The 26,971-nt window shown below is 49.7% G+C and overlaps 1 protein-coding gene across 14 annotated transcripts in view; it reads right to left on the reverse strand.

Moving 5' to 3' along the window:
* UBR4 (ubiquitin protein ligase E3 component n-recognin 4) overlaps nucleotides 1-26,971 on the reverse strand; it is a 1,980,383-nt gene that overhangs the window by 612,467 nt on the left and 1,340,945 nt on the right. For all 14 annotated transcript variants that reach the window (XM_085609056.1, XM_085609055.1, XM_085609054.1 and 11 more), the window contains one exon: nucleotides 1,266-1,370. In XM_085609056.1, coding sequence (XP_085465182.1) covers nucleotides 1,266-1,370 — 105 coding nt within the window. The remainder of the gene's footprint in view (nucleotides 1-1,265; nucleotides 1,371-26,971) is intronic.

The raw sequence follows: 26,971 nt of genomic DNA on the forward strand, positions 1-26,971 counted from the left end.
ACTAGTGTCAAAAGGCTACAGGTCCAGCATGGCAGATGCTTACTACTCACCAGGCCCAGCGCTTTGTTACACCACTGCCTGCGGCCCCCTAGTCTGCTCCTACCTCCTCTTCTGTCAATTGCCTACAGGTCTCACAAAATATTTATAACAGAGGGCATCTGCTGTCTTCCTCCCCTTGGGTTGCAGACAGATTGGAGTACAGGGTACCCTGCAACTCCAGATGTGTCCTGTTGGCCTCCAATAAATTGGTATTGTGCAATGCATCACATTTCCGCTAATTCACAGTAGGGTCCAGACCACTCATAAAACCTGGGTCTGTGCAGGAAGTTGACAGGTTATTACAGATAAATCTTGGTGCCTCAATCAGGCATTGCTAACCACCTTTCACAATCAAGCCAAGCCATGACATGACTTCATTCAATTTTGGCAGGATTGTAGGAAACTAATCATTAAACTGTCCTACCATTGGTTAGGAAGCTGTTTTTTTTTAATACTTCAATGATGATTTCCTATGATGGAGAACTCTCTGTTAAAATAAAGCTACCAAACACCTTTTCACAAAGTCACCAAACACCTTTTCACAAAGTCAAACGCTCAAACCATGAAAGGAAAATCTTGGTAAAGAAATGTTCCAGTTAACACCTGCAAAGCAGCTTTCTAGCATTATATCCTTACTTTTACAAGACACCATTGCTTTGATTCGGTCAATTATCTTTACTTAACTTCTTTGGAAGTTGTACCGCATACTTATAGTTTGGTGCCATAACTCTGCTTACATTCACTGCTTCTCCAAGAGAAGTTTGCTTTTCTATTCTGAAATTATGTGGTTGAGTGTAGTCCCAGACCCATATCTATTACAAAAGCCACGGCAAACACCGTATCTACAGTGTCCACTTAGCAAGTCATTGTACCAATGGCAATCTGAGATCCTTTTTCCAAGCATCATGGCACAAATCAGAGTGTGAACAATCAGGTCAATACACACTATGGGATGAAAGTGACTACCTTTGTGGTAGTACATGTTGTGTGACAAGTCGCACAGCACAAAGTGTACTCGCAGTAAGTCCATTTTAAAGGCCATACCGTGCAGTGCACTAAGAGTGTCCTACCTTGGAATCCATCTTTTCATCAGTTAAACAGATAGGGCTAATCAATGGTTAGGTCAAGAAAGTGTAGGCATGTTGAACAAAGATATGAAATAAGATATTTAGAAAAAAGTAGGAAAAAAAAAGGAAAAAAACGATCTTTTGACCACACCCAGTTACCTGATGCAGTGGTATCAGATAGTGTTCCTGCATCCAGAGAAGAAGAGCTGGGGGCTTGACCAGATAAACCAAGGCTCTGAAGTCCAAGGGCACTGCTGCTACTCCCTGTTAGAATAAAGGGGAAAAAAAAATCACTGCAAGAGAATTAAGCACCACCACTAAAGCGGCTATTAACACCACCTACAACTTATCCTAGGAAATAAGGATTCAACAACTCTACAAAGTGCAACGGATCATAGCATTCAATGGATTACGGTGTGGTTACAGACACTGCTGGAGAGTTACAAATTTTGGTGAATTATAAAGGTTTTCCAGTCATATCTACAAATCTGCAACAAGCAGAGGCTGCCAGGCACACACTTACAAAACTGCACAATTACACATGGGGAAAAGCTGTTGCATTTGAGCAACTGCACCTTTTCTTCACATGGAAAAACCTTTTATCCTCCACACTAACAGTTGCGAGGGCTTTCTCTTCCGATATCCACTCTGGAAAGCGATTTACTCCTGCCCTTGAAAAAATTAAATCTGCAGCTGTTTTCAAGATGGTATGTGTCAAGGAAATGTCTATGGTGTGATATTGTACAATTTTTCAAGGGCATTATGGCCTTACAAAACCACTCATCCTCAAACTTTAATTTAAGAATGTACGATATTATGCCAATGTGAGGTGTTACTGAACATCCATAAAAGGATTGCAATTGGGGCATCTTAATTGATTTGTAGTTATACTAACATCATTTGCAAAAAACAGTTTTAAAAAGTATTCTTCACAATTATTTGATGCGCAAAGTACAGTCTTTGAGCTGACCGATTACAAAGCGAAAAATATTGGGATGTCTTTATGACACACAAGCAGTGCACTGGAGACACTCCTCTTGCTTGCAGGTGTGTTTTTTAGCTTTTTTGGTGGAAACAAAGAAGAACCCACACTAAAGTAGGAGACTTTGGACCTTATTTGATAATTATGCCCCAAAATAACTAGTGACTTACTTTCAGTTTCGCCGTACCTGGTAGATAACCCCAGATTCCTCACCTTTACAATATTTCCTACGCATTCGACTGGATCTGGAAATATTCAAGCAGTACCTGTAAGCACAAGTAGGCGGTGTCGTGCGCAACCGCACCAACGTCATTCCATGCCAAAAGTGGCATTCAGAGCTCCATATAAGCTCTGAATGCTGGTGTCAGTTCCTTTCTAGGTTGTTTGCGCCCCTACACGCAGAGCCAAACAGCTAACTGGCCCTGACCAATGTGCAGATTGACCTTTCTACATGGAAAATTCCAGATCACAGAAGAGGGAGGCAGGAGCGTAGATGAGGAATGGAAAATGCTACATACCCAGGATGCATCTGTTCTTGGCATGTAGAGCTGTAGAGGCACATGCTGTGCATAGATTGCCATCTGATGTTGGGCCCAGACGTTTGCACTTTGTTTTTGTTCGAAGAAGTCTTTCCAGTCACGAGGTAGGTAAGTCCTCCCTTCGGTGATAGTGTGCATGGGCATCGACTCTATTGGTAGATTGTTTTCCCCACAGAGGGTGAGAATGGAGTAAGTAAGAGTGGAACAGAGATATCCATGTGTAATTATCTAAGTTAGATAGTACTAGAACAGATACAGGTAACCGGGGAGGTAGGTGGGCGCATGTGACTCTACAGCTCTACATGCCAAGAACAGATGCATACTGAGTAAGTAGAATTTTCAGTTCGAGGTATGTGAGCTGTGGATCACATGCTATGCATAGACTTTATGGCAGTAATCTCCCAAAGCGGTGGCTAACCTGTAGCTGTTGCAGTGGTTTGAAATAGTGTATGTAAAGCTGCCTGGCCTACATTAGCTTGTTGTCTGGCTAACACATCTACACAATAGTGTTTTGTGAATGTGTGTGGTGTAGCCCATGTTGCAGCTTTACAGATGTCATCTATGGGAATTTTTCATAAGAAAGCCATAGAAGCCCCCAGTTTGCGAGTGGAATGCACTCTTGGGGGAATTGGTAATGGTCTCTTTGCTTTTGCATAACATATCTGAATACATTTAACTATCCACCATGCAATACTTGATTTAGAAATGGGATTGCCTTTGTGTGGTGGAGCAATAGCGACAAAAAGTTGTTTCGTTTTACAAAAAGATTTTGTTCTTTCTATGTAATACATCAATGCTCTTTTAACATCTAAAGTATGTAGAGCACATTCTGCCATAGAATCTGGTTGAGGAAAGAACACAGGCAACTCAACAGATCGAAGAACCACTTTGTTTTGGTGTACTTGTAAAAATGGTTCCTCTATGGTTAGTGCCTGAAGCTCACTCACTCGGAGTGATGTGATAGCAATAAGGAAAGCTACTTTTCAAGTGAGAAACTGTAGGTCACATTTATGTAATGGCTCGAAGGGTGGACCCATTAGCCTGGTAAGGACAATATTAAGATTCCACACTGGAGCAGGTGGACGTCGTGGAGGAACAACTCTATTGAGTCCTTCCATGAAAGCTTTAATAGCGGGCCCTCTGAAAAGGGACAGGTGTTGTCTATTTTGAAGATTAATAGCTATTGCAGCGAGATGTAAGCATATAGATGTGTACGCTAACTTCAAACGTTGTAAATGTAGCAGATAAATGATATTTTGAATAGAAGCATCAAGTGGATTCACGAACAAGTTACGTACCTTCGGTAACTATATATCTGTAAGAAACATATGTTAGTTATAGATTCCTTACCTTAGAATTACCCCCAGGCGTCAGGCTGGATCCGGAAATTTTTTCGTCGGCAGTACCCCTGCGTGTCGGAAGGTGGTGTTGGTCGACTCAGAGTTCGTCGTCGTTGGGGTGACGTCGCGGTAGCTACATAGACGCCGCCCTCGCGCGCGGACGTCAGTTCTGTACATGACTTTCAACGCCAGAAGCGCAGAGCATTGCAAGACACGGACCACTGGTGCACAAAACTAGGGCCCTGAAAGGACGTCCTTAACCACAGAAGTCAGTTCGCAGAACGAGGAGGATGGGTGTAGCGGTAAGGAATCTATAACTATGATTCCTTACAGATATATCGTTACCGAAGGTAAGTAACTTGATAATCTGAAAGAAACAGTTAGTTATAGACTCCTTACCTTAGAATAGATACCCTAGCAATACCAACCCCGGAGGTGGGTCTGCGAACTAAGTTCACACCAGAAAATCCTGGAGAACAGAGCGGCCAAAGAAGCCGTCTCTCCGGACTTGGCTGTCAAGGCAGCAGTGTTTAGTGAACGTGTGCAACGATGCCCATGTAGCTGCCAGTCAGATGTCATTTAAGGGGACTCCTCGTCCCAAAGCACTGGTAGCTGCAGTCGCCCTGGTGGAATGGGCGAGCAGTCCCACTGGAGGCTCCTTCTTTGCCAAAGAATGGCAGGCTTTGATTCACAAAATGACCCACCTGGAGATGGTCAGTTTGTGCACAGCCCGAACTTTCTTAGCGCCCATGTAACCAACAAAGAGCTGGTCGTCCACCCGGAATTGTTTGGTGCGATCCAAGTAAAAGGAAAGCACACGTTTTGGATCCAGACGGTGGAGCCTCTCTTCCGCTTTTGAAGGATGCGGAAAGGTGGGCAAAGTGATGGTTTGGCCAATGTGGAAAGAAGTAACCACCTTTCGAAGAAAGGAAGGTCTAGTTCGTAGGACGACCTTGTCTGGATGGACAGCCAGAAAGGGAGGCTTGGAAGAAAGATCTTTTAGCTCACCCTGCGTGCAGAGGTGATGGCCACCAGAAAGGCAGTTTTCAAAGTGAGAAGCCTGAGTGGAGAGTTATATAGTGGCTCAAAGGGAGCGCACATAGGAGGGGTAAGAACCAAGTTCAAGTCCCACTGGGGCATTATAAAGGGAACAGGAGGAAATAGATGAGTAATGGCCTTAAGGAATCTATTTACTACCGGGGACTTGAAAAGAAAAGGCTGATCAGGAAGCCTAAGGAAGGCTGAAATGGCCGAAAGGTAGCCCTTTAGAGTACCCAGAGCAAAGCCCTGCTAGGCCAAAGAAAGGAGGAGCAAGAGAACCTCAGAAAGGGGGGTGGAAAGGGGATCCACAGCCTTTGCTGTGCACAATGCCACAAATTTATTGTATCGGCAGGCGTATACCATCTTAGTGGAGAGACGCATATATGCCAAGATAACATCGCAGACTTCGGGAGGCAGGTCAAACAACGTCAACTGCTACCGCTCAATCTCCACGCAAGGAGGTGGAGGCTGGACAGGTGCGGGTGGAGGACAGTCTCCTGCTGCTGCGACAGAAGATCCTCCCGAAGAGGCTGTCGGATCGGAGGATCGATGGCCATGTTGAGCAGCTCGGGATACCAGACACTTCTCACCCAATCCGGAGCCACAAGAATGACTTGGGCCCGGTCGCGCTTAATCTTCTTCAGCACTCTGGGAAGAAGAGGTATAGGCGGAAATGCTTATAGAAGACCGCAACACCACTCGCGATGAAAAGCGTCGCCTAGCGAGTGCCGCCTTGGAAATTCCAAAGCGCAGAACTGCTGACATTGCGTGCTCTCTTCGGTGGTGAATAGATCTAACCGAGCTCTCCCCACTGCTATAAGAGACCTTGCACCACCTCCGAGTGAAGACGCCATTTGTGATCCATCATACACCTGTGGCTGAGTTTGTCCACTCTGGTGTTCAGAGAACCTACCAGGTGTTGAACTGCCAGGGATATGCCCTGATGTTCCAGCCATGTCAAGAGACGGAGGGCCTCCTGACATAGGGTCCACAACCCCACCCCGCCTTGTTTGTTGCAGTACCACATGGCGGTGGTGTTATCCGTGAACACCTGTACTAGTCTTCCCCGGACAGAGGGAAGGAATGCTTTGAGTGCAAGACAAATCGCCCAAAGCTCCAGAAGGTTGATGTGGAGCCCAGACTCTGCCGGAGACCAGAGGCCTCTGATCTCCACCTCCCCCATGTGGCTGCCCCATCCCAGAAGTGATGCATCGGTCACCACTGAGAACTCTGGTTGGGGAAGGGAGAGGGATCTGCAACCGACAATCCTGGTTCGTAAGCCACCACTGCAATTGGTGTGCAGTGCCCTCCAAGATCCGGACGCAATCGGAAAGATTGCCCTGATGTTGCGCCCACTGGAATTTCAGGTCCCACTGCTGAGCTCGCATATGCCATCTGGCATGATCCACCAGCAGGATGCAGGAGGCCATCAGACCAAGCAGACTGAGGGTCATTCTGACCGAAACCTGGGATAGAGGCTGAAAGATCAGAATCGGTGTTCGGGAGGGTAAACCCGAAACGGCATCGTGTCCAGAACCGCTCTGATGAAGAGGAGCTTCTGAGAGGGGGTCAGGTGACACTTCGGCACGTTGATGCCCCAGAGAATGCAGGAGATCGGCCGTAGTCTGGAGGTGGGAGACAACAGCCTGGGGTGAGCCCACCTTCAACAGCCAGTTGTCGAGATAGGGGAAGACTGGAACCCCTGATCTGCGCAGATGGGCTGCGACCGCCGCCATCACTTTCGTGAACACCTGAGGGGCGCTGGCAAGGCCAAAGGGGAGCACGGTAAACTGCAGGTAACACCAGTGGGCCGGCAGGACTGGGATGTGAAAGTAAGTGTCCTGCAAGTCCAACGCTACCATCCAGTCTCCAGACAAGACCTGAGCGAGAGTCAACATTTTAAACGTCACCTTCCAGACGAAGAGGTTGACCTTCCTGAGCTCCAAGATAGGAAGCAGGCCTTTGTGCTTCTTGGGTACCAGAAAGTAGTGGGAATAGCAACCACAACCTACTTCTGGGGCAGGAATGCGCTCGATGGAACCCTTGGTCATGAGTGCCGAAACTTCCTGTTGGAGAAGGGCCTGGTGATCCTCGGACATGCGATGGTACTGTGGTGACATGCGAGGGAGGGGTAGTCTCGAAGGGGAAGGAGTAGCCCCTTCAAACTATTTGCAAAACCCATCTGTCCGACGTGATGGTGTGCCAGTGGGGGAGGTGATGGCGGATCCTGCCGCCCACTGGCGTTTGCTGGCCCTGAAAGGCCAGACTAGGAGGGTTTGGAAGCTGCTGCAGAGGGGGCTGTGGTGGACTGGCCCGCTTGCTGGTCCCCAGAACCACGGTGGTGGTTCCCACGTCACCGGCCGCCCCAGGGCTGAACAGCTTGCGCTGGCCTGTGGCTCTGGGCGGGACGTAGTGGAGCACCCTTCCGTAGCCATGAAAGGGGAGAAAGGCAGATTGTGCAGGATGGGTGGTGGAGAGGCCCAAGGACCTGCGTGGCCAGAGAGCCCTTAAAGCGCTCTAGCGCGTTATCTGCCTTGTTGACGTGAAAATCGTCCTGCCATGTGCGTCGGCGGTATCCAGCCCACAGCGGATGGTAAACTTCGCTGCGTCTCTCCCCTCGGCAACTGCACGGAGAGTACGGCCTGGGCCTCCTCTGGGCACTGAGGCAGCACCATCTCCCACACAGAGTGGGTGTAACAGCCCAACAAACATGCAGTGTTTACCGACAGCAGTCCAAAGCTGGCAGAAGAAAACATTTTCTTTCCAAGGTGGTCCAGCTTTTTTGATTCCCTATCTGGTGGTGCGATAGGGAAGACACCTTTAGAAGAGGAGGCTGGGACCACTATGTTCTCAGGGGTGGGGTGTTGGGCGAGGAAAGTGGGGTCACCAGGAGCCGGGCGGTGGCGTCAGGCGATGATCCTGTCCACGGGAGCCTCCGTGTTGGGCCTGGACCACGTGCCCAAAAGGACGTCAGTGAGGGCCTCATTAAACGGAAGCAGAGGCTAGCGCCGGTTGAAGCACCTCAGTCAGGAGGTTAGTCCTGACCGCCACCGTAGGAAGCTCGAGTTTGAGAGCCTCGGACGCCCTGCACAACACCACAGTGTATGACGCCCCCGCCTCCTTAGCCAGGAGGAGACAACAAGCCCCAGTTCCTCTCTCCAGTCCTGCTCAGGCTCATGCTGGTCAGTTAAAGGGTCACCTGACCCCTCCCAGTCGTCCTCATCTTCCTCTGGGTGGCACTGTGGTCGGAAAGGGGCCCCAGGAATGAACAGGGGCAAGAAAACCCCACCCGGCGCCAACTCTGTGTCCACGTCGGGAAGGAGGCTGTGGTGGATGCCGGCCGGGGGGCTGACCGGTGTAGGGCACGGTAGTGGTGCCGTCAGAAGCGGGGCCGCTGGAGATGTGATAAGGTCAACCGTCGCCGATCCTGATCCAGGCCTGGATCCAAGGGGGGCCTGCGGCGCCGAGGCCAGAGCCGCCAGCAGCGAAGACCTAGGCTCCTCTGCGGGGCCTGAAAAAGCGCCGGCAGGGTCGGTCCGCCCAAAGATGGCATGCATCGCCTCGTAGAACGTACGAAGCTGGGCGGGGATCGCTCCGGGTCCGGGAAAGATAGGGAAGCTTGGAGTTGACCCTTCGGGCTCTATGCACGGAGCCGCGGGGTTGGCACCATCCACGCGCCTCGTCGGATCGGCCGGCAGACGAGGAAAAGTTGAAGAGCGACGATGCTTCTTCGACTTCTTCTTCTGCTTACCCGACCCGAGTGCGAAGACTTCAATGACTGAGCCGGAATGGCGATGGCTCCGCGACCGGTCCCTCAACCTCCCTCTCGACCGGGACCTAGAACGGCACAGACTGCCGCTGTTCAAGCAGCTTTGGGGACCGCTCCGGCAAAGCCTTCGGCGTCAACAACTGGCAGTCTGAGCACGACTTGGGGTCGTGGTCGCGCTACTGGCAAAAAAGACTCACGCGGTGCAGATCCGTCACCGACCATGCGATGGCAGGATCCACACGCCTTGAAACCGGGCATCCCTCGTGCACCTTACGGAGTCAAAGACTTGAGAAAAGACGTCGACAAAAGTCGAGAAAAAGTTAATCAAAAAATTACTGAGGTACCGCTCTTCTCGGATCTGCGCTGGCTGGCGCGGAAAAAAAACGAACTGACGTCAGTGTCTAAGTAGCTGCTGCGACGTCATCCCAGCGACCACGATGCAGACTACGGACGAGGAGCCGACCGATGCCACCTTCCGATGCGCAGAGGTACTGTTGACTAAAAACTTTCCGGATCCAGTCTGACGCCTGGGGTAATTCTAAGGTAAGGAATCTATAACTAAGGTGTTTCTTTCAGATAATATTTATTCAGTCTGGTGGAAGATTTAGATAACCAAACTCTATGACTTCAGCTGCCAAATCACAAGATTGAGAGGTTTGTGATCTGGATGTCTCATCTCTTCGTGGCTCTGCGTGAGGAGACTGGATGTGAGATGTAGCTTTTGAAGAGGAACTACTGATAGTTCTAAGAGGGTAGTGAACCAAGGTTGGCGAGCCCAAGTGGGATCTACTAGGATTAGTGTGAGGGATGTTTGTCTGAGCTTCTGAACCACTAGTGTAATGAGTGGGAGAAGCGGAAAAGCATAAGCAAATATCCTTGACCAGTTCATCCATAGAGCATTGCCTTTGGATAATGGGTGTGGATACCTGGAGACGAAGTTTGGTCATTTTGCGTTTTGGTGTATGGTGAACAGATCCATGTCTGGAAAGCTCCACATCTGAAAGAAGGGGAGGAGAACTTGAGGGTGAAGTTCCCATTCGTCAATTTGTTGTCTCCGTCTGCTGAGATCTGCGATCTGATTGTTCACTCCTGGGAGGTGTTCCGCTAGGAGATAAATCTTGTGATGAATGGCCCATCTCCAAATGTCTTGTGCAAAGTGTGACAGTTGGAGTGAGTGTGTTCCTCCCTGTTTCTGTATGTAATGCATTGCTGTCATGTTGTCTGTGCGTTTCAGGACAGCTTTGCCTACAAGGTGACTTTGGAAGGCTTTGAGCGCTAAGAAGACTGTTAACAGCTCCAGATGACTTATGTGGAGAAGCTTTTCCTTTTGACTCCACAATCCTTGAATTGTGTGAGTTAGGAGATGAGCTCCCCAACCAGTGAGTGATGGGTCTGCTGTTAGCACGGTCTGTGGAATCGGGTCGATGAAAGGCAGCCCCTTTGTAAGGTTGTGTGGATTCCACCATTGCAGAGAGGGATGCGTGCGGCCGTCCACCAACACCAGATCTGTCAATAGACCGTGAGACTGATTCCACTGACGTGCTATTTTTTTTTTTTAATTTATTTATTGTTTTACTTAAACAAACAGTCATGCATTGAGAAATGTAAGAAGGAACAGAGATAATATACATAAAAAATAGACAGCGAGAAAAAACAGATAAGGGAAGTATCTTAAATCCAGTAAGTGACTGGATCCCAGATTTTTAATCCTTGCCTTTTTTTCCTTATCCCCTTAAGCCTATACATAGCCAATTCTAAATGATAAATAGAAAGTAGCTTACATTGCCATTGATGAAAGGTTGGGGGTTCATTATCAATCCAGCGAGAAGTGATGCAGAAACGAAAAACGGACATACAGATAAACAAAAATGCTTCTTCAGCCGTGGATCTTATCCCAGACTGGTCTGCTTGAATACCAAAAATTATCAAATCAGGAGAAAATTTCACAGCAATCCCTAGATTATTATTAATAAAAGATTCAATAGCAATAATAAAACAAGAAAGTTTCTCACATTTAAAAAACCTATGAAAGGAGTCCGCATCCACCTCATTGCAGCGATTACATCTTGATACACCGCCAGCCTTCCACTTAGCTATCTTAACGGGAGAATAATAAAGATCGAAGATAGACATAAAGGGTTGGCTTTGAAGGGATCCGTTAAAGAGTACCTTAATGGATAACTCGATTGATCTTCCTATGTCGATATTTACTAAATCTAGCTTCCTTTGCCAGTCATTTTCCACAGAAGATAAGTCGTCTTCAAATTGATTAATAATCATTTGGTAGACTGGGCCTATTTTCTTTGCTTTCCTCGTAGTTTCTAATATCTTGTTAGGGTTCATACAGGAATGAGTGAGAAGACCTTTTGATTCTAAAAAACTCCGGATCTGGAGATACTTGAAAAAATGATGCTGAGATAGACCATATTTAGTTTGGAGAGCTGAAAATGAAGAGAATTGAGCATCTTCGTATAAGTCTCCCAAAATCTGTATTCCTGAGAAAAGCCATTTTCTTATGATTTGGTCATGAAAGACGGGAGGTAAAGCAGGATTGTTAAACATTGGGGAGTAACAGCTAATTTCACCCAGACCAAGAATTTTTTTCCTGAATTGTCGCCAAATTGTAGCACAGGCTAAAATAATCTTAAATTTGGTTTTTTTATAATAACTGGGTTCAATGATTTTAACTAAGCATTGAGGAGCCGCTTTGCCTAGCAGTAATTCATAGATTGAGGGATAAACGGATTCTTCAGTGAAAGTATCCGAGAAAAGGAGTATACCCATAAATCTTAAAGAAATAAGCCAATAATACAACTGTAAATTAGGAACCCCCCACCCCCCTTTCAGCCTGGGTAAAGAGCACCATTTCAACGCTTGACGAGAGCGATGATACCCCCACAGGAATCTGGAGATCATTCTATCAATTTTGGTGAAGTAATATGCCGGGAACAAGAGTGGTATGGTTCGGAATAAATATAAAAACTTTGGAAAGATTAGCATTTTAATTATATTGACTTGGCCATACAAAGAGAAGTGCAAATTATTTAATCTCTCCAGAGTTTTATTAGAAGAGTCCAAGACAGGCTCAGTATTTAAACGTACAATCTCATCGACCTTAGATGAAATCGTTATCCCCAGATATTGGGCTTCAGAGTCAAAAACTAATTCATTAGGTCGGCCAAAATCAAAATGAATTAGTTGAGTTTTGGCTACATTTAATTTATAGCCAGATAACAGGCCAAATTCTTCCGCCAGGAGCATAATTTTTGGTAGTGCACGTCTAATGTCTATGGTAGTTACGGCAACATCATCCGCATAGGCGAAAATTTTAAATGAGTTATTAATTATTACAGGTATAATATCTGCCGCAGAGGATAAATTGCGTAGATATGGGTCTAGATATAATGCGAACAACAAGGGGGAACAAGGGCAACCTTGTCTAGTCCCCCTTGTTATCGCAAAGCCCTTAGAGAGAGAATTGGTTATTCTTATAGCAGCTTTAGGTTGGGTATAGAGAGCTTTAACTGCATTAATATAAGCACTGGGAAAACCCATCCAGAACAGGACAGACCATAAGAACTCCCAGGAGACCCTGTCGAACGCTTTTTCTGCGTCCAACAGGGCCACCGCAACTGGGGATTCAGAGGTCTGGGCCCAGTCTAATAGTGCTATTATTTTTTTAACATGGTCTGTGGTGTCTCTTTTCAGTATAAAGCTATGTTGTCTGATGAACACAAGGGTCGGCATCAGTGGATTCAATCTATTGGCAAGAATTTGAGTAAATTTTACTATCAGTAGGAATCAGAGAGATGGGTCGATATGAGCCTAGTTCTTCGCTGTTTTTACCTTTCTTTTTAACAATTACTATAATAGCATGAGACCATGACTCAGGTGGGTTACCGGCGAAAGCAGAGCAAAAGATCTTCATTAGTTCTGACTTTAAAATTCCTCTAAATACTCAATAGAATTCTAGAGGAATGGAATCCGGACCCATGGCTTTGCCGACCGCGAGACCGGTGATAGCTAATTCGATCTCATCCCAAGTAACTGGGGCACTAAGACACTCCACATATTCTGGTGGTATATCCAAAGTGTTAATCTTATCGAGATAATGTTTTATGGCGAGATCAGATACATTGTCCGGTTGATGATACAGCAGTTGATAAAATTCATTAAATGCTGCCAGTATATCTTCTTTAGAAGTTTTAGAGCCCCCATTAAGATCTTGAATTTTAAGAATCTCATTGGCCGTAGCTCTTTGGCGTAATCTTTGTGCTAAAACTTTACCGGTTTGTTCGCTCAGTTCATAGCTTTCAGTCCGATATTGATTATGGTGTAGAGCTACCTGGTCAGCTATATACGCATAAACCGAGCTGCGTTTAATCGAAAGATCGAGTTGGGATTCCTCTATGTCACTATTCAATTTAATGCTTTCCGCGAGCCGATTCTCTGCATGTAGAACCATATCACAGTCCTTTTTAAATTTGTTCTGCTTATCTTTTAATTGGAAGTTAGCATATTTTAATGTCTCTCCCCGTACAACTGATTTAAATGTGTCCCAGACTACTGGAACTGAAGCCGACTCATTGTTAATCTCGAAAAACTCCTGGATAACATTAGACATAAACTGAATATAATCCGGTTGTCAGAGTAAATTCTGCTGGAACGTCCAGGTTGATTTATTGCCCTGTCCAACTAATGGAAGACTAAGCTTTAAACAGAGAGGATTATGATCAGATAGTAGTTTAGGTAAAACTTCTAGCCCAATTTTATCCAAAAAAAAACTGAGATAAAAAGAAGTAATCAATACGAACAAATTTCCTATGCGGAGCAGAGAAAAAAGTAAAGCCATACTCATCTGGGTGGATAATATGCCAGGCATCAGATAAGGCATTATCTAATACCAGAGATCGCAGAGCCTTAAAAGACCGTGGCTTCAAACCTTTATATCTTGGATTTTGTCTAATGCTGAAGTCAGCCTCACTTTTCCACTGGATTCAAGCAAGCCTGGCTGAAGACGGCTGAAATGCCAGAAACCGGTCCTAGGAAGCTTGTTTCCGGTCCAGGGAAGGCATGGCTTGGCAGTTCGGGCTGGACTGTTCCCATGAGGCACAGGGTCAGACTGATTTGCATATGGCCATGTCTGAACTGGGGTGGCAGAGTGGGCTAAAGAACGGTGATGGATCAAGCCCAGATCTGTTGACTGGGTGTGAGTGTTTGATTGGTTCTGATGCTCCGTCCATCACCACCCCCTTTTTTAACATACCTTTTAGCATAGGTAGTGTATGTGTAGTTTTTTGTGAAGCACTTAGTGTCTCAAATAGGAAATCTTCCTCAAGAGGCTCCTTATGGAGTTGCACCCCATTATACTGTGCAGCTCTATTAGGCAATTCTATAAACCCCACATTATCATCTAGAGGAGAAGGTCTTGATGGGTATAAATCTGGATCGTTGTAGTTATTAGGATCAGTATTATAATCTACCAAGGAGTCTGGAGCATAATCTTGTAGGACATCCCCGAGTGTGTCATCATCTAGATCCCCATCATCCTGCTGAACTGATGATTGTGGCTGAGGGGAATTTGTGGGTGTTAAAAGAAGGTTAGGGTCAATTGGTGGAGGAGGTGAGGAAGGTGAAAGAGGTGGAGGAGAAGTATTAGTCCCCATATTCTTTTTCTTTAGAGGGAGATGATAAGAATGCTCAAATTCTGGTTTTCTTTTCTCTGGCAGCTTTGCATAAAGGTGTCCTGTTTTTGGGTTAATAACCAATTCCTTTTGTTTGGGGTCCGTGTTGTAGGAAAGTGGCTGTATATATACTGTTCCCAAATAGGTACAGTGTGTATAGAGTTCACAGTCCCCAGAGGGTTGGCAGAGGCTAAATTAGATATAACCTTACTCTCTAAAGTGGTAGCTTGGTCGAGCAGCAAGGCAGTATCAGAGGACAGTGTAAAGCATTTGTTGTACACACTCAGTCAGCAAATGGTCTCACACACTCAAGAACTGAACTCTAGGCCAATGGGTTGTATATAAAAATATATGGTTGTTTTATTTTAGAACCAACAATAGGAATCAAAATATACTTTCTCAGAATGAGATGCTTTAGTTAAATACTTTGCAAAAGACAATTGACTTGGAATGCAATAGTTACAGTTTGTTACAATAGGCAACAATTTCAAACACAATAATACATTGAGCTCAATGGGAATTTTAAGTTATATGCAATTGATTACTTTCAGGATTACTTTTCTAACTCCAGGACTGGATCCAAGATTCAGTCCTGGGACAGTTCTTGGAAACAAGTGAATAAATACTTTTTAGTTACTGTTGTGATTTTTTTTTTTTAATATCTTTATTTAGTATTTTAAAGCAGGCAAAGTGACATAGGAACAAGCCCATCAATGCCCATGCGTAGCTCAACAGGCCCCACAACTGAAGTAAGCGACTGTTCCCCAGCGTACGTAACCCAAGTGGTCTACAAATGTCCATGCTACCAAGGGTAATTGTCCAGCATGAGGCCCATAGATTATAACAGACTAGGAAAGGGCAATGACGAAAGCGGCACCTGAACTAAACCCACCCGCTATGAACCCCCACCCTCCCTCCCTAGCCCAACTCCCCCAACTTCCCCCCGTTTACCAGTGTGCTGCCATCCTTTGTGAGTGAGAAGATGTAGAGTCCCTTAAACTGTATCCGTTGAGCATGAGACGTCAGTGAGTCGGAGTAAACGGAGGTTTTTGCGGCAAGTGACTTCATTGAATTCATTCGCCAGCAATGCCAAGAGGGGGCGCCAGACAGTACAGAAGGAGCCAGAGGAGTGGGTTAAGTTAGCGTGTATGCGTTCCATCCCGACAATGTACCACAGTTTGTGTAGCCACCCAGTGTGTGTTGGGCGAGTGTGCGCGGCCCAGAGCGATAGAATATGCTGTACAGCCACGCCCATAGCTAGCCCTAATTGTTTCCCCCGAATGGATTTCAACGGGAAGGTGAGTGCATTGGGTAACCCTAGCAGAGTATAGACCGGAAAACGGGGTATGGTAGCGCCGAAGTAAGTATCTATATCATCAAGGACCGACTTCCAATAACCTACCACTTCCCTGCAGTCCCAGAGGAGATGCGTCAAACGTGCCCTCCTCATCACAGCCCCTCCAACAGGTGGGGCTGCGATTTGGGTTGATTTTATTGAGGCAAGCCGGGGTCAGGTACCAGTGAAGGGCAACTTTAACCGCTGCTTCCTTGCTAGCTGTATTTCGGGCTGTATGGTTCGCTCTATGATAGATCTGAGACCACTCCCTTAGTGAAAGGCTCCTCCCGAGTTCCGTCTCCCACCGCCGCTGCCCGGCCGATCGCTCCTCGGAAGCCGGCGGTCGTAGCATTAGATATAATTCAGAAATCAAATGGCGGTCAGAGTGCTTCGATAAAAGCCACCTCTGCTAGGCCGTGAGGCGTCTGCTCAAAAGCGGACGCGTATCAGGGTGAAGTAACCAATGGCGAAGATGGAAATAGTGGCATTTTTGGGGGCGCTGAATGCCGTGCCAATCAGTCAACTCCGCGTATGGGAGGAACCCGTCCACATCAAAGAGGTGGCCTGCCGATTTACAGGTCGAGAATCGCCATTCCGGAAACGCCCTCTTGTCACATCCCGGAGGGAAGGCTGGATTGTCAAATAGGGGCGTCCGGGGCGAGGGGAAAGATGTAAGTTGCCGTTGAGTCGCCACCGCATCCCATGTCCGCACCACCGAGCGTGTGATGGGAGATTTAGTGAGATTTCTCGCTCGATCTACAGGATTCAGAAACGGTATCTTCCACAACAAGAGACCTGCCATCGCTCTGTCCTGAAATAACCACCTTTTCTCTGACTCAGGCCTGCTCCATTCCACAAGATAGTGAAGTTGGGCTGCTCTACAGTAGGTCAGTAAATGGGGGATCCCCAACCCTCCCTCGTTCGGGGGACGGTAGGCGATATCTCTGCGTACCCGCGGGCGCTTCCTTGCCCAGATGAAACTGAGCAGCTCTCGTTGCAGAGAGTGGATGTGACGCATAGGGGGTTCCGCCGGGATCCTCTGAAATATATAAAGTATTTTAGGCAAGATGGACATTTTAACCGTTGCCACGCGGCCAAGCAGTGAAAGGGGATAAGACTGCCACTTGCGGAGAGTGCAGGTGACTTGAGAATGGAGGATGGAGTAATTACGGGCAATTGTTTGGGCGGTGGACGGGGTCGAAAATAATCCCTAAGTAGGGGATTTCAGGCTGAGGGTGCAATTCCCCCAAATCCTTCATCAATAATGGCAGCAGTAGTGTCATTGAGTCCCAGCGGCAGCAGCATAGATTTCCCCAAATTAACTTTAAACCCCGAGACTTTACCAAAATCCGTCAGCTCTCGTAGGAATGCTGGGACAGAGCGACGAGGGGTGTCGAGAGTCGCCAAGATGTCGTCCGCGTATAAATTAACCGTGTGGCGTTCCCCCCCAAAGGGAATTCCAGAGATGTCGGGATTATCCCTGATCCGTTGCGCTAAAGGTTCAATATAAAGCGCGAAGAGCAGAGGTGAAAGAGGGCACCCCTGCCTCATGCCCGCCGGATGTCAAATGGGCAGGAACTGACCCCGTTGACCTGGATCGTTGCTGTGGGTTGATCATAGCAACTCGCGACCCAAGCCCGAAATCGAGGTCCCAGGCCGAAGTGAGCCATTGTCTTATCCAAAAAACCCCAGTCCACCCTGTCGAACCCTTTCTCAGCGTCAACTGAAAGCAAGACAGCGTCCAGATCCATAAAGTGGGCCTTGTCAATTAAGTGCATTAAGCGCTTGGTGTTGTCACTACTTTGCCTGTTGGGTATGAAACCCGACTGTTCCGGTTCGATAAAACCCGGCAGGTGGGGGGCCCAGTCTGGCAGCCAAGACACCCGTAAAGAGCTTTAGGTCCAGGTTAAAAAGGGAAATCGGGCGATAAGCTGCACACTGTGTGGGATCTTTCCCCGGCTTGGGAATTACCACTATATCGGCTGCCAGCATGTCCGCGGGGATGGAGCCCGGTCCCTCGAAGGAGTTAAACAGGCGGGTCAAAATCGGTGCAAGGGGCTGGCAAAAGGCTTTGTAAAAACCCACAGAAAACCCATCCGGCTCCGGGTATTTCAGAGGCTTGAGATGGGATATCGCGCTCACCACCTCATTCACCCTAATGGGAGCGTCCAACGCAGCAGCTCCAGACGCATTCAGAGCTGTGACCGCCGCTTGGATAAGATAGGCCTCCCCAGAGCCGTCGACCGTAGGATCTCTACTATACAAGGTGGCATAGAACTCCCGAAGGGCGTCTGCAATCTGCTTGTCGTCTTCAACCCTCTCACCATTGGGGGTACTGAGGGCCGCGATTTTGGAACGTTGAGTCCTGGCGCGAAGTTTGTTCGCCAGGAGCTTCCCTGTTTTATCGCCCCCGATATAGTAGGAGTGTTTAAGTCTTAGGGCGGCGTACTCTGCCCTGTCAAGGTTCAGGCTGGCCAACTGGGCCCGGGTGGATTTCAGTTGTCGCCTCATCCTTTGGGCTCCGGTACGGCTGTGAACTCGTTTGAGTTCTGCTACCTTGGCCATCAACTCCTCTCTCTTCTCTCTGCGGGTTTTGTTATCTGCTGCGGAAATAGCTATTAGTTCCCCACGCACTACTGCCTTAAGGGCCCCCCATAATGCGGTCAAGGATACGTCCGGGACGTCATTAGTCAACAAATAGTCAGTGATGCATTTACGCACCTGTTGGACAACATCGGGACGCTGAAGCAGGGATTCCCGAAGACGCCACCTCCATTTCGGGCGATGCAAAGGGCGAAGGTCGAGTGTGACAGTCACGGCATCATGGTCGGAAATAGCCGCTGTGAAGATGTCGACGGTCTGAACCAACGCATTAAGGTCGGACGACCCTATAAAATGATCTAGCTGAGAATACGTCTGATGTACATGGGAGTAAAAGGAGTATTGCGTGCTATGGGGATGGGCCTCCCTCCAAAGATCTAGCAGCCCCCTATTCTGCAGCCTGTCCCGTCCCCCTCTCGAGATCGCTCCTGCGTCCCCTCGGCGCTGACCCGAACGATCTTGGCCAGAGTCCATGACTAGATTGAGGTCGCCCCCGATTAAGATGTGCCTGTCATGGTGACGAAGTATTTCAGACAGGGAGTCTATGAGGGACGACTCCTGTCCAGCATTGGGAGCGTATAGGGAGCTTACAATAACGGGGTACCCCCCACCCAGAGCCTTTAGGCCAGTAGCCGCCCCTTTACCTCCACCAATTTGTCCCCAATACCGCCGTGAAAATGTCTCGCCAACAGTATGGCCACCCCCCCCCCGCGCTTATCCGGCATAGAAGAAAAGAACTGTTGGGGAAACTCCTGAGATCGCATTCTATGCCAGTCCTTAGGCAGCATGTGTGTTTCCTGTAACAGGCAAATCGAGGTCCCTGAGTTTTCTAGATAGCTCAGAATTTCCTGTCTCTTAATGGGGCTATTTAACCCCTTTACATTTAGAGTGAGAACCGGGGTGGCCATGGGGACCTCCGGAGATCATGAAGTGAGTGTCGGCCAGGCACCGACCAGTAGGGGCCATGTGAGATCGACCCAGCGACGTCTCCACCAAAGAGCACCCCTTCCAAAGTGCTCTCGTCTTCCATATCCTTCCCCTGGCAGCACACCGGTACCCCCCCCTTCCGCAACTCCCCCCCCCTTCCCTAACCCTTCACCCCCCCAAACCCAAACGAAACAGTTCCAGAGACCAACCATTGTCCAATATCCTCAGCACCAGCCAAGGACCAACGAAGAGAAAAGGACTTGTAGAACAAGGCATCCGGGCGACCCAGACTCCCCGCCCGCCACCCCCCCCACCGCTGCTAGAGTATGATGCGTAGTATGTCCCCCCCCTTAGTGAGTTTACGGAGAGTCCGGCCTAGAAGTATCTCTCGTGACTGCTGCGAGGGCCGAGGCTCTTTCAGTGGACATTGTGGCGCGGCCCGGCTTCACAGTTGTCATCTGCGAACGACAACGTCCCCTCCGCTGCCAGCTCTCCCCGGAAGACCGCCGTGCCGGCTTAGGAAAAGAATCAGGAGTGCGTGGAGCAAGGCCAAGCAAGTCGGATACCTCTTGAAACGAGCGGAGTTGATGCAGCTTACCGTTCCACCTGAAGATTAAGCGGAAGGGGTGGCCCCACGAGTATGGCACTCCATTGGCTTTTAAGAATGTGGTTGCTTCCTTGAAAGCTTTCTGTTTTTGAAGGGTGATGGAGGCCAAGTCCTGGTAAAGAGCTACCGCGTGTCCCTGATACCAGAGTGGTTGTTTTAGGCGAGCCTCCCTTAAAATGCGCTCCTTCATGGGGAAGTCCGGCAAAAAGGCCAATATGTCCGGTGGGGGATCCGGAGCCTTTCGCCCCAGGCCCAACCTGTGGGCGCGATCGATGCAGATCTCATTCCCCCAGAATGTCCCGAAAGAGGCCCTGAAGATATTCAGTCACATTCTTCCCTTCCGCTTGTAGTGGGACGCCTCGCACGCGAATGTTGGTGCGACGGGATCTATTTTCAAGGTCCACCGCGTGTGCCTGCAGGTCAACCTGCTGATCCCTTAGACGAAGGATTTCCTGCTGGAGCATCTCCACTTCATCAGATTTAGATTGCTCCGCGTTCTCTATAGCTGCTCCACGCTCTCCCAGCTCGTCCATGTCACAACAAATTTCTCGCACCTCTCCTGCAACCTCCTGTTTAAGTGTTTGAAAGTCTTCTCGGAGGGTGTTAAAAAGAGCTTCAAGTAATGTCCGAGTGATGGACCCCTCTCCTTTATCCTGTCTAGAGGATTGCGTCGAGGATTGGGGGGTTGGCGCTCCCCCTATCTCCATTTGCTGACCCTTTCACTAGCATATCTCTCAAGGAGCGGTCCCCCTTTTTCTTCGCGTTGGCCATGGTGGCGCCGCTAGCGGGACCACTAAGCGGCTACCCAGTGGGGGAACTATGACGCCACTCGCAGGGCCGCCCTCAGACGATGTGATAGGTCCCAGACTCCGTGTCCAGGCCGCGACCAGTCCTCACCAGCAACGATGAGGAGATAGGGGACACCTGCTGGGCACACTCAGAATCGTGACCTCAGACCCGCTGGGCGTTTCCGCAGTCTCCCCCACACTCCCGGGCCTGGAGAGCTGTCCGCAAGCTCCAATCCTCTACCACCGGGCCTCACCACGCTCTAGGCGTGCCAAATCCAGCCACCACGGGGTGACAAGGAAAAACAACCTGCACGTCCAAAACTCCAGGCCACAGAGGGCGCACCGGGAGCACGCCCCTCTGCAGAAGCTAGGTGCCACCTTCGGATCAGATCGCCAGGCCACAGGCAAGCCCCCAACGGGGAAGGTAGACGAGGGCCCCCCACAGCCGTCCGGACGCCCAGCACAGATGAAGGCAGGAGGCGCGGCCGCCAGGGGAGCCGCTGGAGCGGATGCCCCCCAAGGGCCAACAACCAGGGCCCACACAGTCACTCCACGTTGCGGGGCCACTGCACCCGAGACGGGAACCTCATCCGGCTGCGTCGGGGCTGACCCCGCGGCCCACTTCAATTACCAGCTCCTAACATTTCAAATCGGCAGGCTGGCGCGCTGCCCCACTCCAAGCCGCCGTGAGTCACCGATGGCCTCCCCAAGGCTCCCGCGCTAGGTCCCGTCTTGTGCGTCTGGGGGGGGCGACCTCCCGTGCGGTGTATCAAAGCAGTTCTGGTCTTGCTGGGGGGAGCCCAGGCACCGTCTCAAGCCCCCCTCCGCATGCGTGTCCCAGGTCCACTCCTCCCGCCTTGGGTCAGGCACAGGCCGTCCAGCCACACCCAGCGTGGGCGCCGCTCCCGGGCCCCCTACTCGCTCAGGCCCACCAGGCGCGTCTTTAATGGGTGCCGCAGTATGCCATCTCCGGCGTCAGGTAGGCCCCGCCGGGCTCCGGCCCGCCCCTGCTGCCGGCTCTCCGCTCCTCACCTCACTTCTGGAGTCCGTAACTGCCTGGGGCTCCGCTGCCAGGGAGCTGGGCTCGGAGCCACCACAGCGCCAGGTTCGCCTCCCACGGAGTCCTGCGGGGGATTCCCACGCTGTACCTGCAGGAAGGCCGGCGCTCGCCCGAGCCCGCTAGGCCTGGCCAGGCCCAACAGCCTCGGCCTCGATTCGTGCGTCGTCTCCCCCGACGCGACTTGCAGCCTGCAGGCGGGTGTGGAGTAGTCAGCGGCGGGTCTGTGTAGTCTCTCTCCAGTTGCTGCCGCCGCACTATGAGGGACGCCCGGCCAGGGAGCAGATTGCCACCGGAGCACCACTTCTCCGTCATCCCTGGCCCGGCCCAAGCTCCGCAAACCCCCAGTCAGCTCAGGCGCCAAGGAGGAGACCGCGCTGGGTGTCCGGTCGAGGTCTCCCCGCACCGTGGCGCGTGTATCGCCATCTCTGGCTACAGCCCTACTCCCGCTCTCGACTGGAGGCCACTTTTGCGCTCAATTGGGGATTATAATGCACAAAATTGCCGGTAGAAGGGGTCCAGGGCTGGCAGCCTCGCCGTTTTGCGGCCGTTCAGGTCGCCATCTTGGCCACGCCCCCCACTGTTGTGATTTTTAAGCAATATTTTGCTATTTTAAAAGTTGACAAACTTTTTCTAATCAAATTACCAATGTTATCCTGAGAAGGAAATTCACTTAGCAGGTAAGTGGGTGATGGTTACTTTTTCTAGGTCAGTGTTGGATCCTAGATCCAGCACCTGTAAGCAGTTGAGAAACTGCGTTTAAGTTACACAGGCAATTTTTAAGGAATTTGTATAAGTTTGCAAAATCGACACTTAGAAGACATTTAACAGAAAAACAGTCAATGGTTTCCTATGGAAGAAAATTCAAGTTACGGTTAAAGTATGTTCTCGTTACTTTTGTAATCCAGTGCGGGGCTCCTAGGCTCAGTACTGGGACATCTATCTAAAACAGGTAAGTAATTACGTTTTCACAGTTGGTACGATTTTTAAAGAATATTTGTAGTTTGCAAAAATCGACACTTAAAAGAAATTTCACAGAAAAACAGTCAATGGTTTCCTATGGGAGACAATTGAGTTAGTGGTAAGTACGGTCGTAAGTACTTTTCAGGGTCAGTGCTGGGCACCAAGATCCAGCACTGGGATCTGTCCTAATAGCAGGTGAGTATTTCCGTTTTCGTTACTCGGTTGATTTTAGGTGAATATTTTAAAGTTTAGAAGCTCCACACTTAGAAGAAATTTCAAGAGAAACCAGTCAATGTTACCCTATGGAAGAAAAGTGAGTTATCGGCTTTTGGGTAAGTACTCGACTGGCAGAGTTAAGGTTCTGGGCGTAGACTCAGGGGTCTCCCAGGGTAAGGTAAGTATAGTTGTTACACCCTCAGCAGCACTGGGGCAGCCGGGTGAAAGGTGAGTTAGGCCCAATGGTATCCTATGAGAGGCAGGGGGGCCTTGGTTGGTGGTTGGTGGCTGCTGACTAGCAGGCCACGCGGCTGTGGGAGCTGGGCTCCTGGTCACTTGCTCAGGGCAAATGGGGAAGTAGGTAGGAGTAGAAGTTACACTTCCAGGGCCACTCGGGCGGCTGGGTGCAGGGTGCTATTGAGCCTTCGGGTGCTCAATGGATTGCTATGGCAAAGCTCAATGACGAACAACGGCTTCAAGCTCGGGGACGAAGATTCTTCATGTGCCACCACCACTTTGAGAGGTAAGTTGGGTAGTTGGAGGATAGGTAGGTACCTAGGAGTCGGGCACAAGGGGGCCGCAGGGCGCCAGGTGCAGGGGTGCCTTCTGTTGTCGGGAAATCTTACCCTCTGTTGATCCTTGGTTCTGAGGCTGCAGGGGTCATCTGGAGCATCGGGTGGGTCCTTGGGTGCCGGATTCGGGGTCACAGTCGCTGGGGGGACGTCCTCTGGGTCTTTGTCTACTCCGACACAGGCCAGGCTTGGCGGGTGCAGAGTGTGCAGGGTTCGCGGTTCCGGGCTGATGCCAGGGGTTAGATACTTACTTTGAGCAGAGCCACTGCTCGTGGGAGTCCCAGGTGCTTATAGTCACAAGGTAGCCAGGTCCTCCGGGGTTTGTGAGGTTGCTGGCCACAGGAGGTGCCAGGATTTAGCAGGAGCAGGTAGGGCTGGGGCCAAAGCAGTTGGTGTCTTCCTCTTCTTAGCAGCTGCACGGCAGGTCATATTTCTTCTTGATATTCTTTGCTGTTTTAGAATGTGGAATCTGAGGAAGGAAGGTTCAGGGTGCCCCTAAATACTAGATTTAGGGGCGTTACAGGTAGGTAAAGGGCAGGGACCAATGGGTCCCTGCCCTGGGGTGGGTACACCCCCTATCCTGCCACTCTCCTGTGGGAGGGGGGGGCAGTAGCCTAGTCCTGATTGGGCAGGGCTTCCCATCTTCAAGATGGCGAGAGCGCGGAGATGTGCTTCACCTCGCCTCCCCCACCTGAGGGGTGGGGTTGGCAGAGGCTGGCACATCCCCTGTCCTTACTTGGGGTTTCGGCCCAATCTTCCCGCCAGAGTGGGGGTCAGAACCGGTGGGGGCAAGTTGCGAAGTACAGCAAGTGGCCTGGAGAAGCTCTCAAAGTGGGCATGCCTTTGAAGCTTCCCTCTGCCCATCCTGGAGGAGGAGACCTAGCACGTCGCCCAGGATGTGCATTGTTGCAGGCCCAGGAGAGCGGGGTCTCTCCACCCAGGGGTCCAGCAACATGCCTGCTGTGTGGCATCCTAGACAGCCTCTCAGACAAGACGTGGATTGTAGGTTAGGTTTCAGGGGGCATCTCTAAGATGCCCTCTGTAGTGCTTTGTACATTAAATCCCACACTGGCATCAGTGCGGATTTAATGTGCTGAGTAGTTTGATACCAAACTTCTCAGTCTTCAGTGTTGCCATTATGGTGCTGTGGAGTTCGTGTTTGACGAGCTCCCAGCACCATATACTCTTAAATGGCAGCACTGCACTTACAGTGCCCAGGAATGGACCTGGGTACTGTAGGCGCACATGGCTCATGCTCCTGTGCCCACACCACTGGCATAGGGCACCCAGCTAGAGGGGTGGCTGATGTATGCCAGGGCAGTGTAGGTTGTGGGCATGGCACACAGGGATGTGTGCCATGTCGACTCTTTGTTTTGTCTTGTACCCAGACACTCAACCTGCAAGGGCAGTGTGTTTGTGTTAGGGTATAGCACCTCTAAGGGTGGCACAATAAGTGCTGCAGCCCTTAGAGGCCTTCACTGGTCACAAGGCCCTGGGTACCATTTACCAGGGGCTGACATGTGGCCAGGGTTTGCCAAGTTGGGTTGTAGGTTTTAAGGAAGGAACATAGGCCCTGGGCACCTTATTGGCAGGAGTCCAGGGCACACTCAGTCTAAGTACATTCAGCAATTCAGAGAAAAGTGGGGGCATACCATGCACTTTCTCACACGTGTTAGCAGGCAGAACGTCCAAACTAGTCTCCTTGGGTGGAGGAGGAACCGTCTTTATCTTGGCGGCCATAATTTTCGGCTTCGAAGATTTCGGTGCAGACGTTTTCTGAGCCGAGGATTTTGGTGCTGAGGATTTCGGTTGGAAGGATCGGCAGTTCGCAGTTGTGTTCAGGCGATAAACACAAATTGCACACGTTGTGAAGATCAGAGTCCGTTCCATCTACTGCGAATTCAGTCGACGAGGCTAGGCCCAAGGGCCTCGCATAAGGTTTTCCGATCAAAGTTGTGAAATTGATACGATGTGCGAAGGCAGGAATACGCGATCGAGAAACAAAACCGTTGTGGGTAGTGGATTGCGTACCGAGGGGAACCCCGAGAACGGTGTAAAACCGGAGCGCGGCAATTTACGTCCGAACCCGATGGCGAAAAAAAACAATCTAACAATGGAGTAGATGCCCAGGCGCACTATCACCGAAAGGAGGAGTCACCTACCTTGTGACTGGAAAGACTTCTTTGAACAAAAACAAAGTGCAAACGTCCGGGCCCAACACCAGATGGCGACCTATGCATAACATGTGATCTACAGATCACATGCCTCAAACATGTGTTTAGAGTAGGTAAGTAACTTGTTTTTCTGAAGGATACGTCTAACACAGACTCTTCACCTTTTGAATAGGTACCAAAGCAGTGCCTCCCAGGTGATAAGCAGCACTTCAGATAGTTTGGCTTGTATTTGATCAATCTGCCGAGGTCCGCAGCAAAACGCAAACTTGTCCCAATTGTAGGCTTATATTGATTTAGAGGAGGGGAGCCTTGCTGCCGGAAGGACATCAATAAATTTGAGGGATATCGAATGCAGTCAACTGTCACCACTCGATCTCCAAGCATAGAGATGAGGACTGAGCAGGCTCAGTTGCAGAAACTAGCCCTGCTGCTGTGACTGAAGATCCTCCCAAAGCAACAGCCTGATCGGAGGACAAATGCTCAAGCCCAGGAGTTCCGGGTATCACCATCTCCTTGATAATCTGGTGCCCAGTCGCTTCTAATCTTCAGAGGTCATGGCATAAGAGGTAAAGGCAGGAAGGTGTAAAATAGAGCTCCACTTTAGGCCGAATGACCCTCAGAGAAAGGGGAATTTTGGTAACTCACTCGCAAAGATACCCAGCGCCACCAGTGGGTATAGATGCCATTTGTGATCCGCTAGGAGCCAGCAGCTGAGTTTGTCCACCCTGGTGTTTAAAGATCCCACCAGATAGTGCACCACCAGGAAAATCTCTTGGTGATCCAGCAACTTCGAGGCGTAGTGCTTCCTGGCACAGGGCCCACAACTCCACCATGCTCTGCTTGTTACTGTAGCACATGGTGGTGGCACTGCCAGTGGGCACCGGTACCAGTCTCCATTTAGTGGAAGGGAGGATAACTTTCAACGCCAAGTAGATGGCCCGCCGCTCCACCAGACTGATGTGAAGCCGGGCCTCTGCCGGAGACTAGATGCCTCAGATCTCCACTTCTACCAGATGGCCTCTGTAGCCCAGAAGCAATGCATTTGTCACTGCTGTTAAATATGTGTGTAGTAGGGAAAGGGGTCTCCACTGACCTGATTGTTGTCTGTCAGTCCCCTATGAAATCTGGCCATGATTGACAGATCCTCTTGATGATCTGCCAGCGGGACTGCAGCTTCCATATATGCCATCTGGCAAGCTTTGCCAGCAGAATACCTCAGAGACATCCTCACTGTGACCCAGGGCAGAATGGCTCCGATGAGCAAAAGCC

This window comes from Triturus cristatus, chromosome 1_2 (assembly GCF_964204655.1).
Source record: "Triturus cristatus chromosome 1_2, aTriCri1.1, whole genome shotgun sequence".
NCBI lineage: Eukaryota > Metazoa > Chordata > Amphibia > Caudata > Salamandridae > Triturus > Triturus cristatus.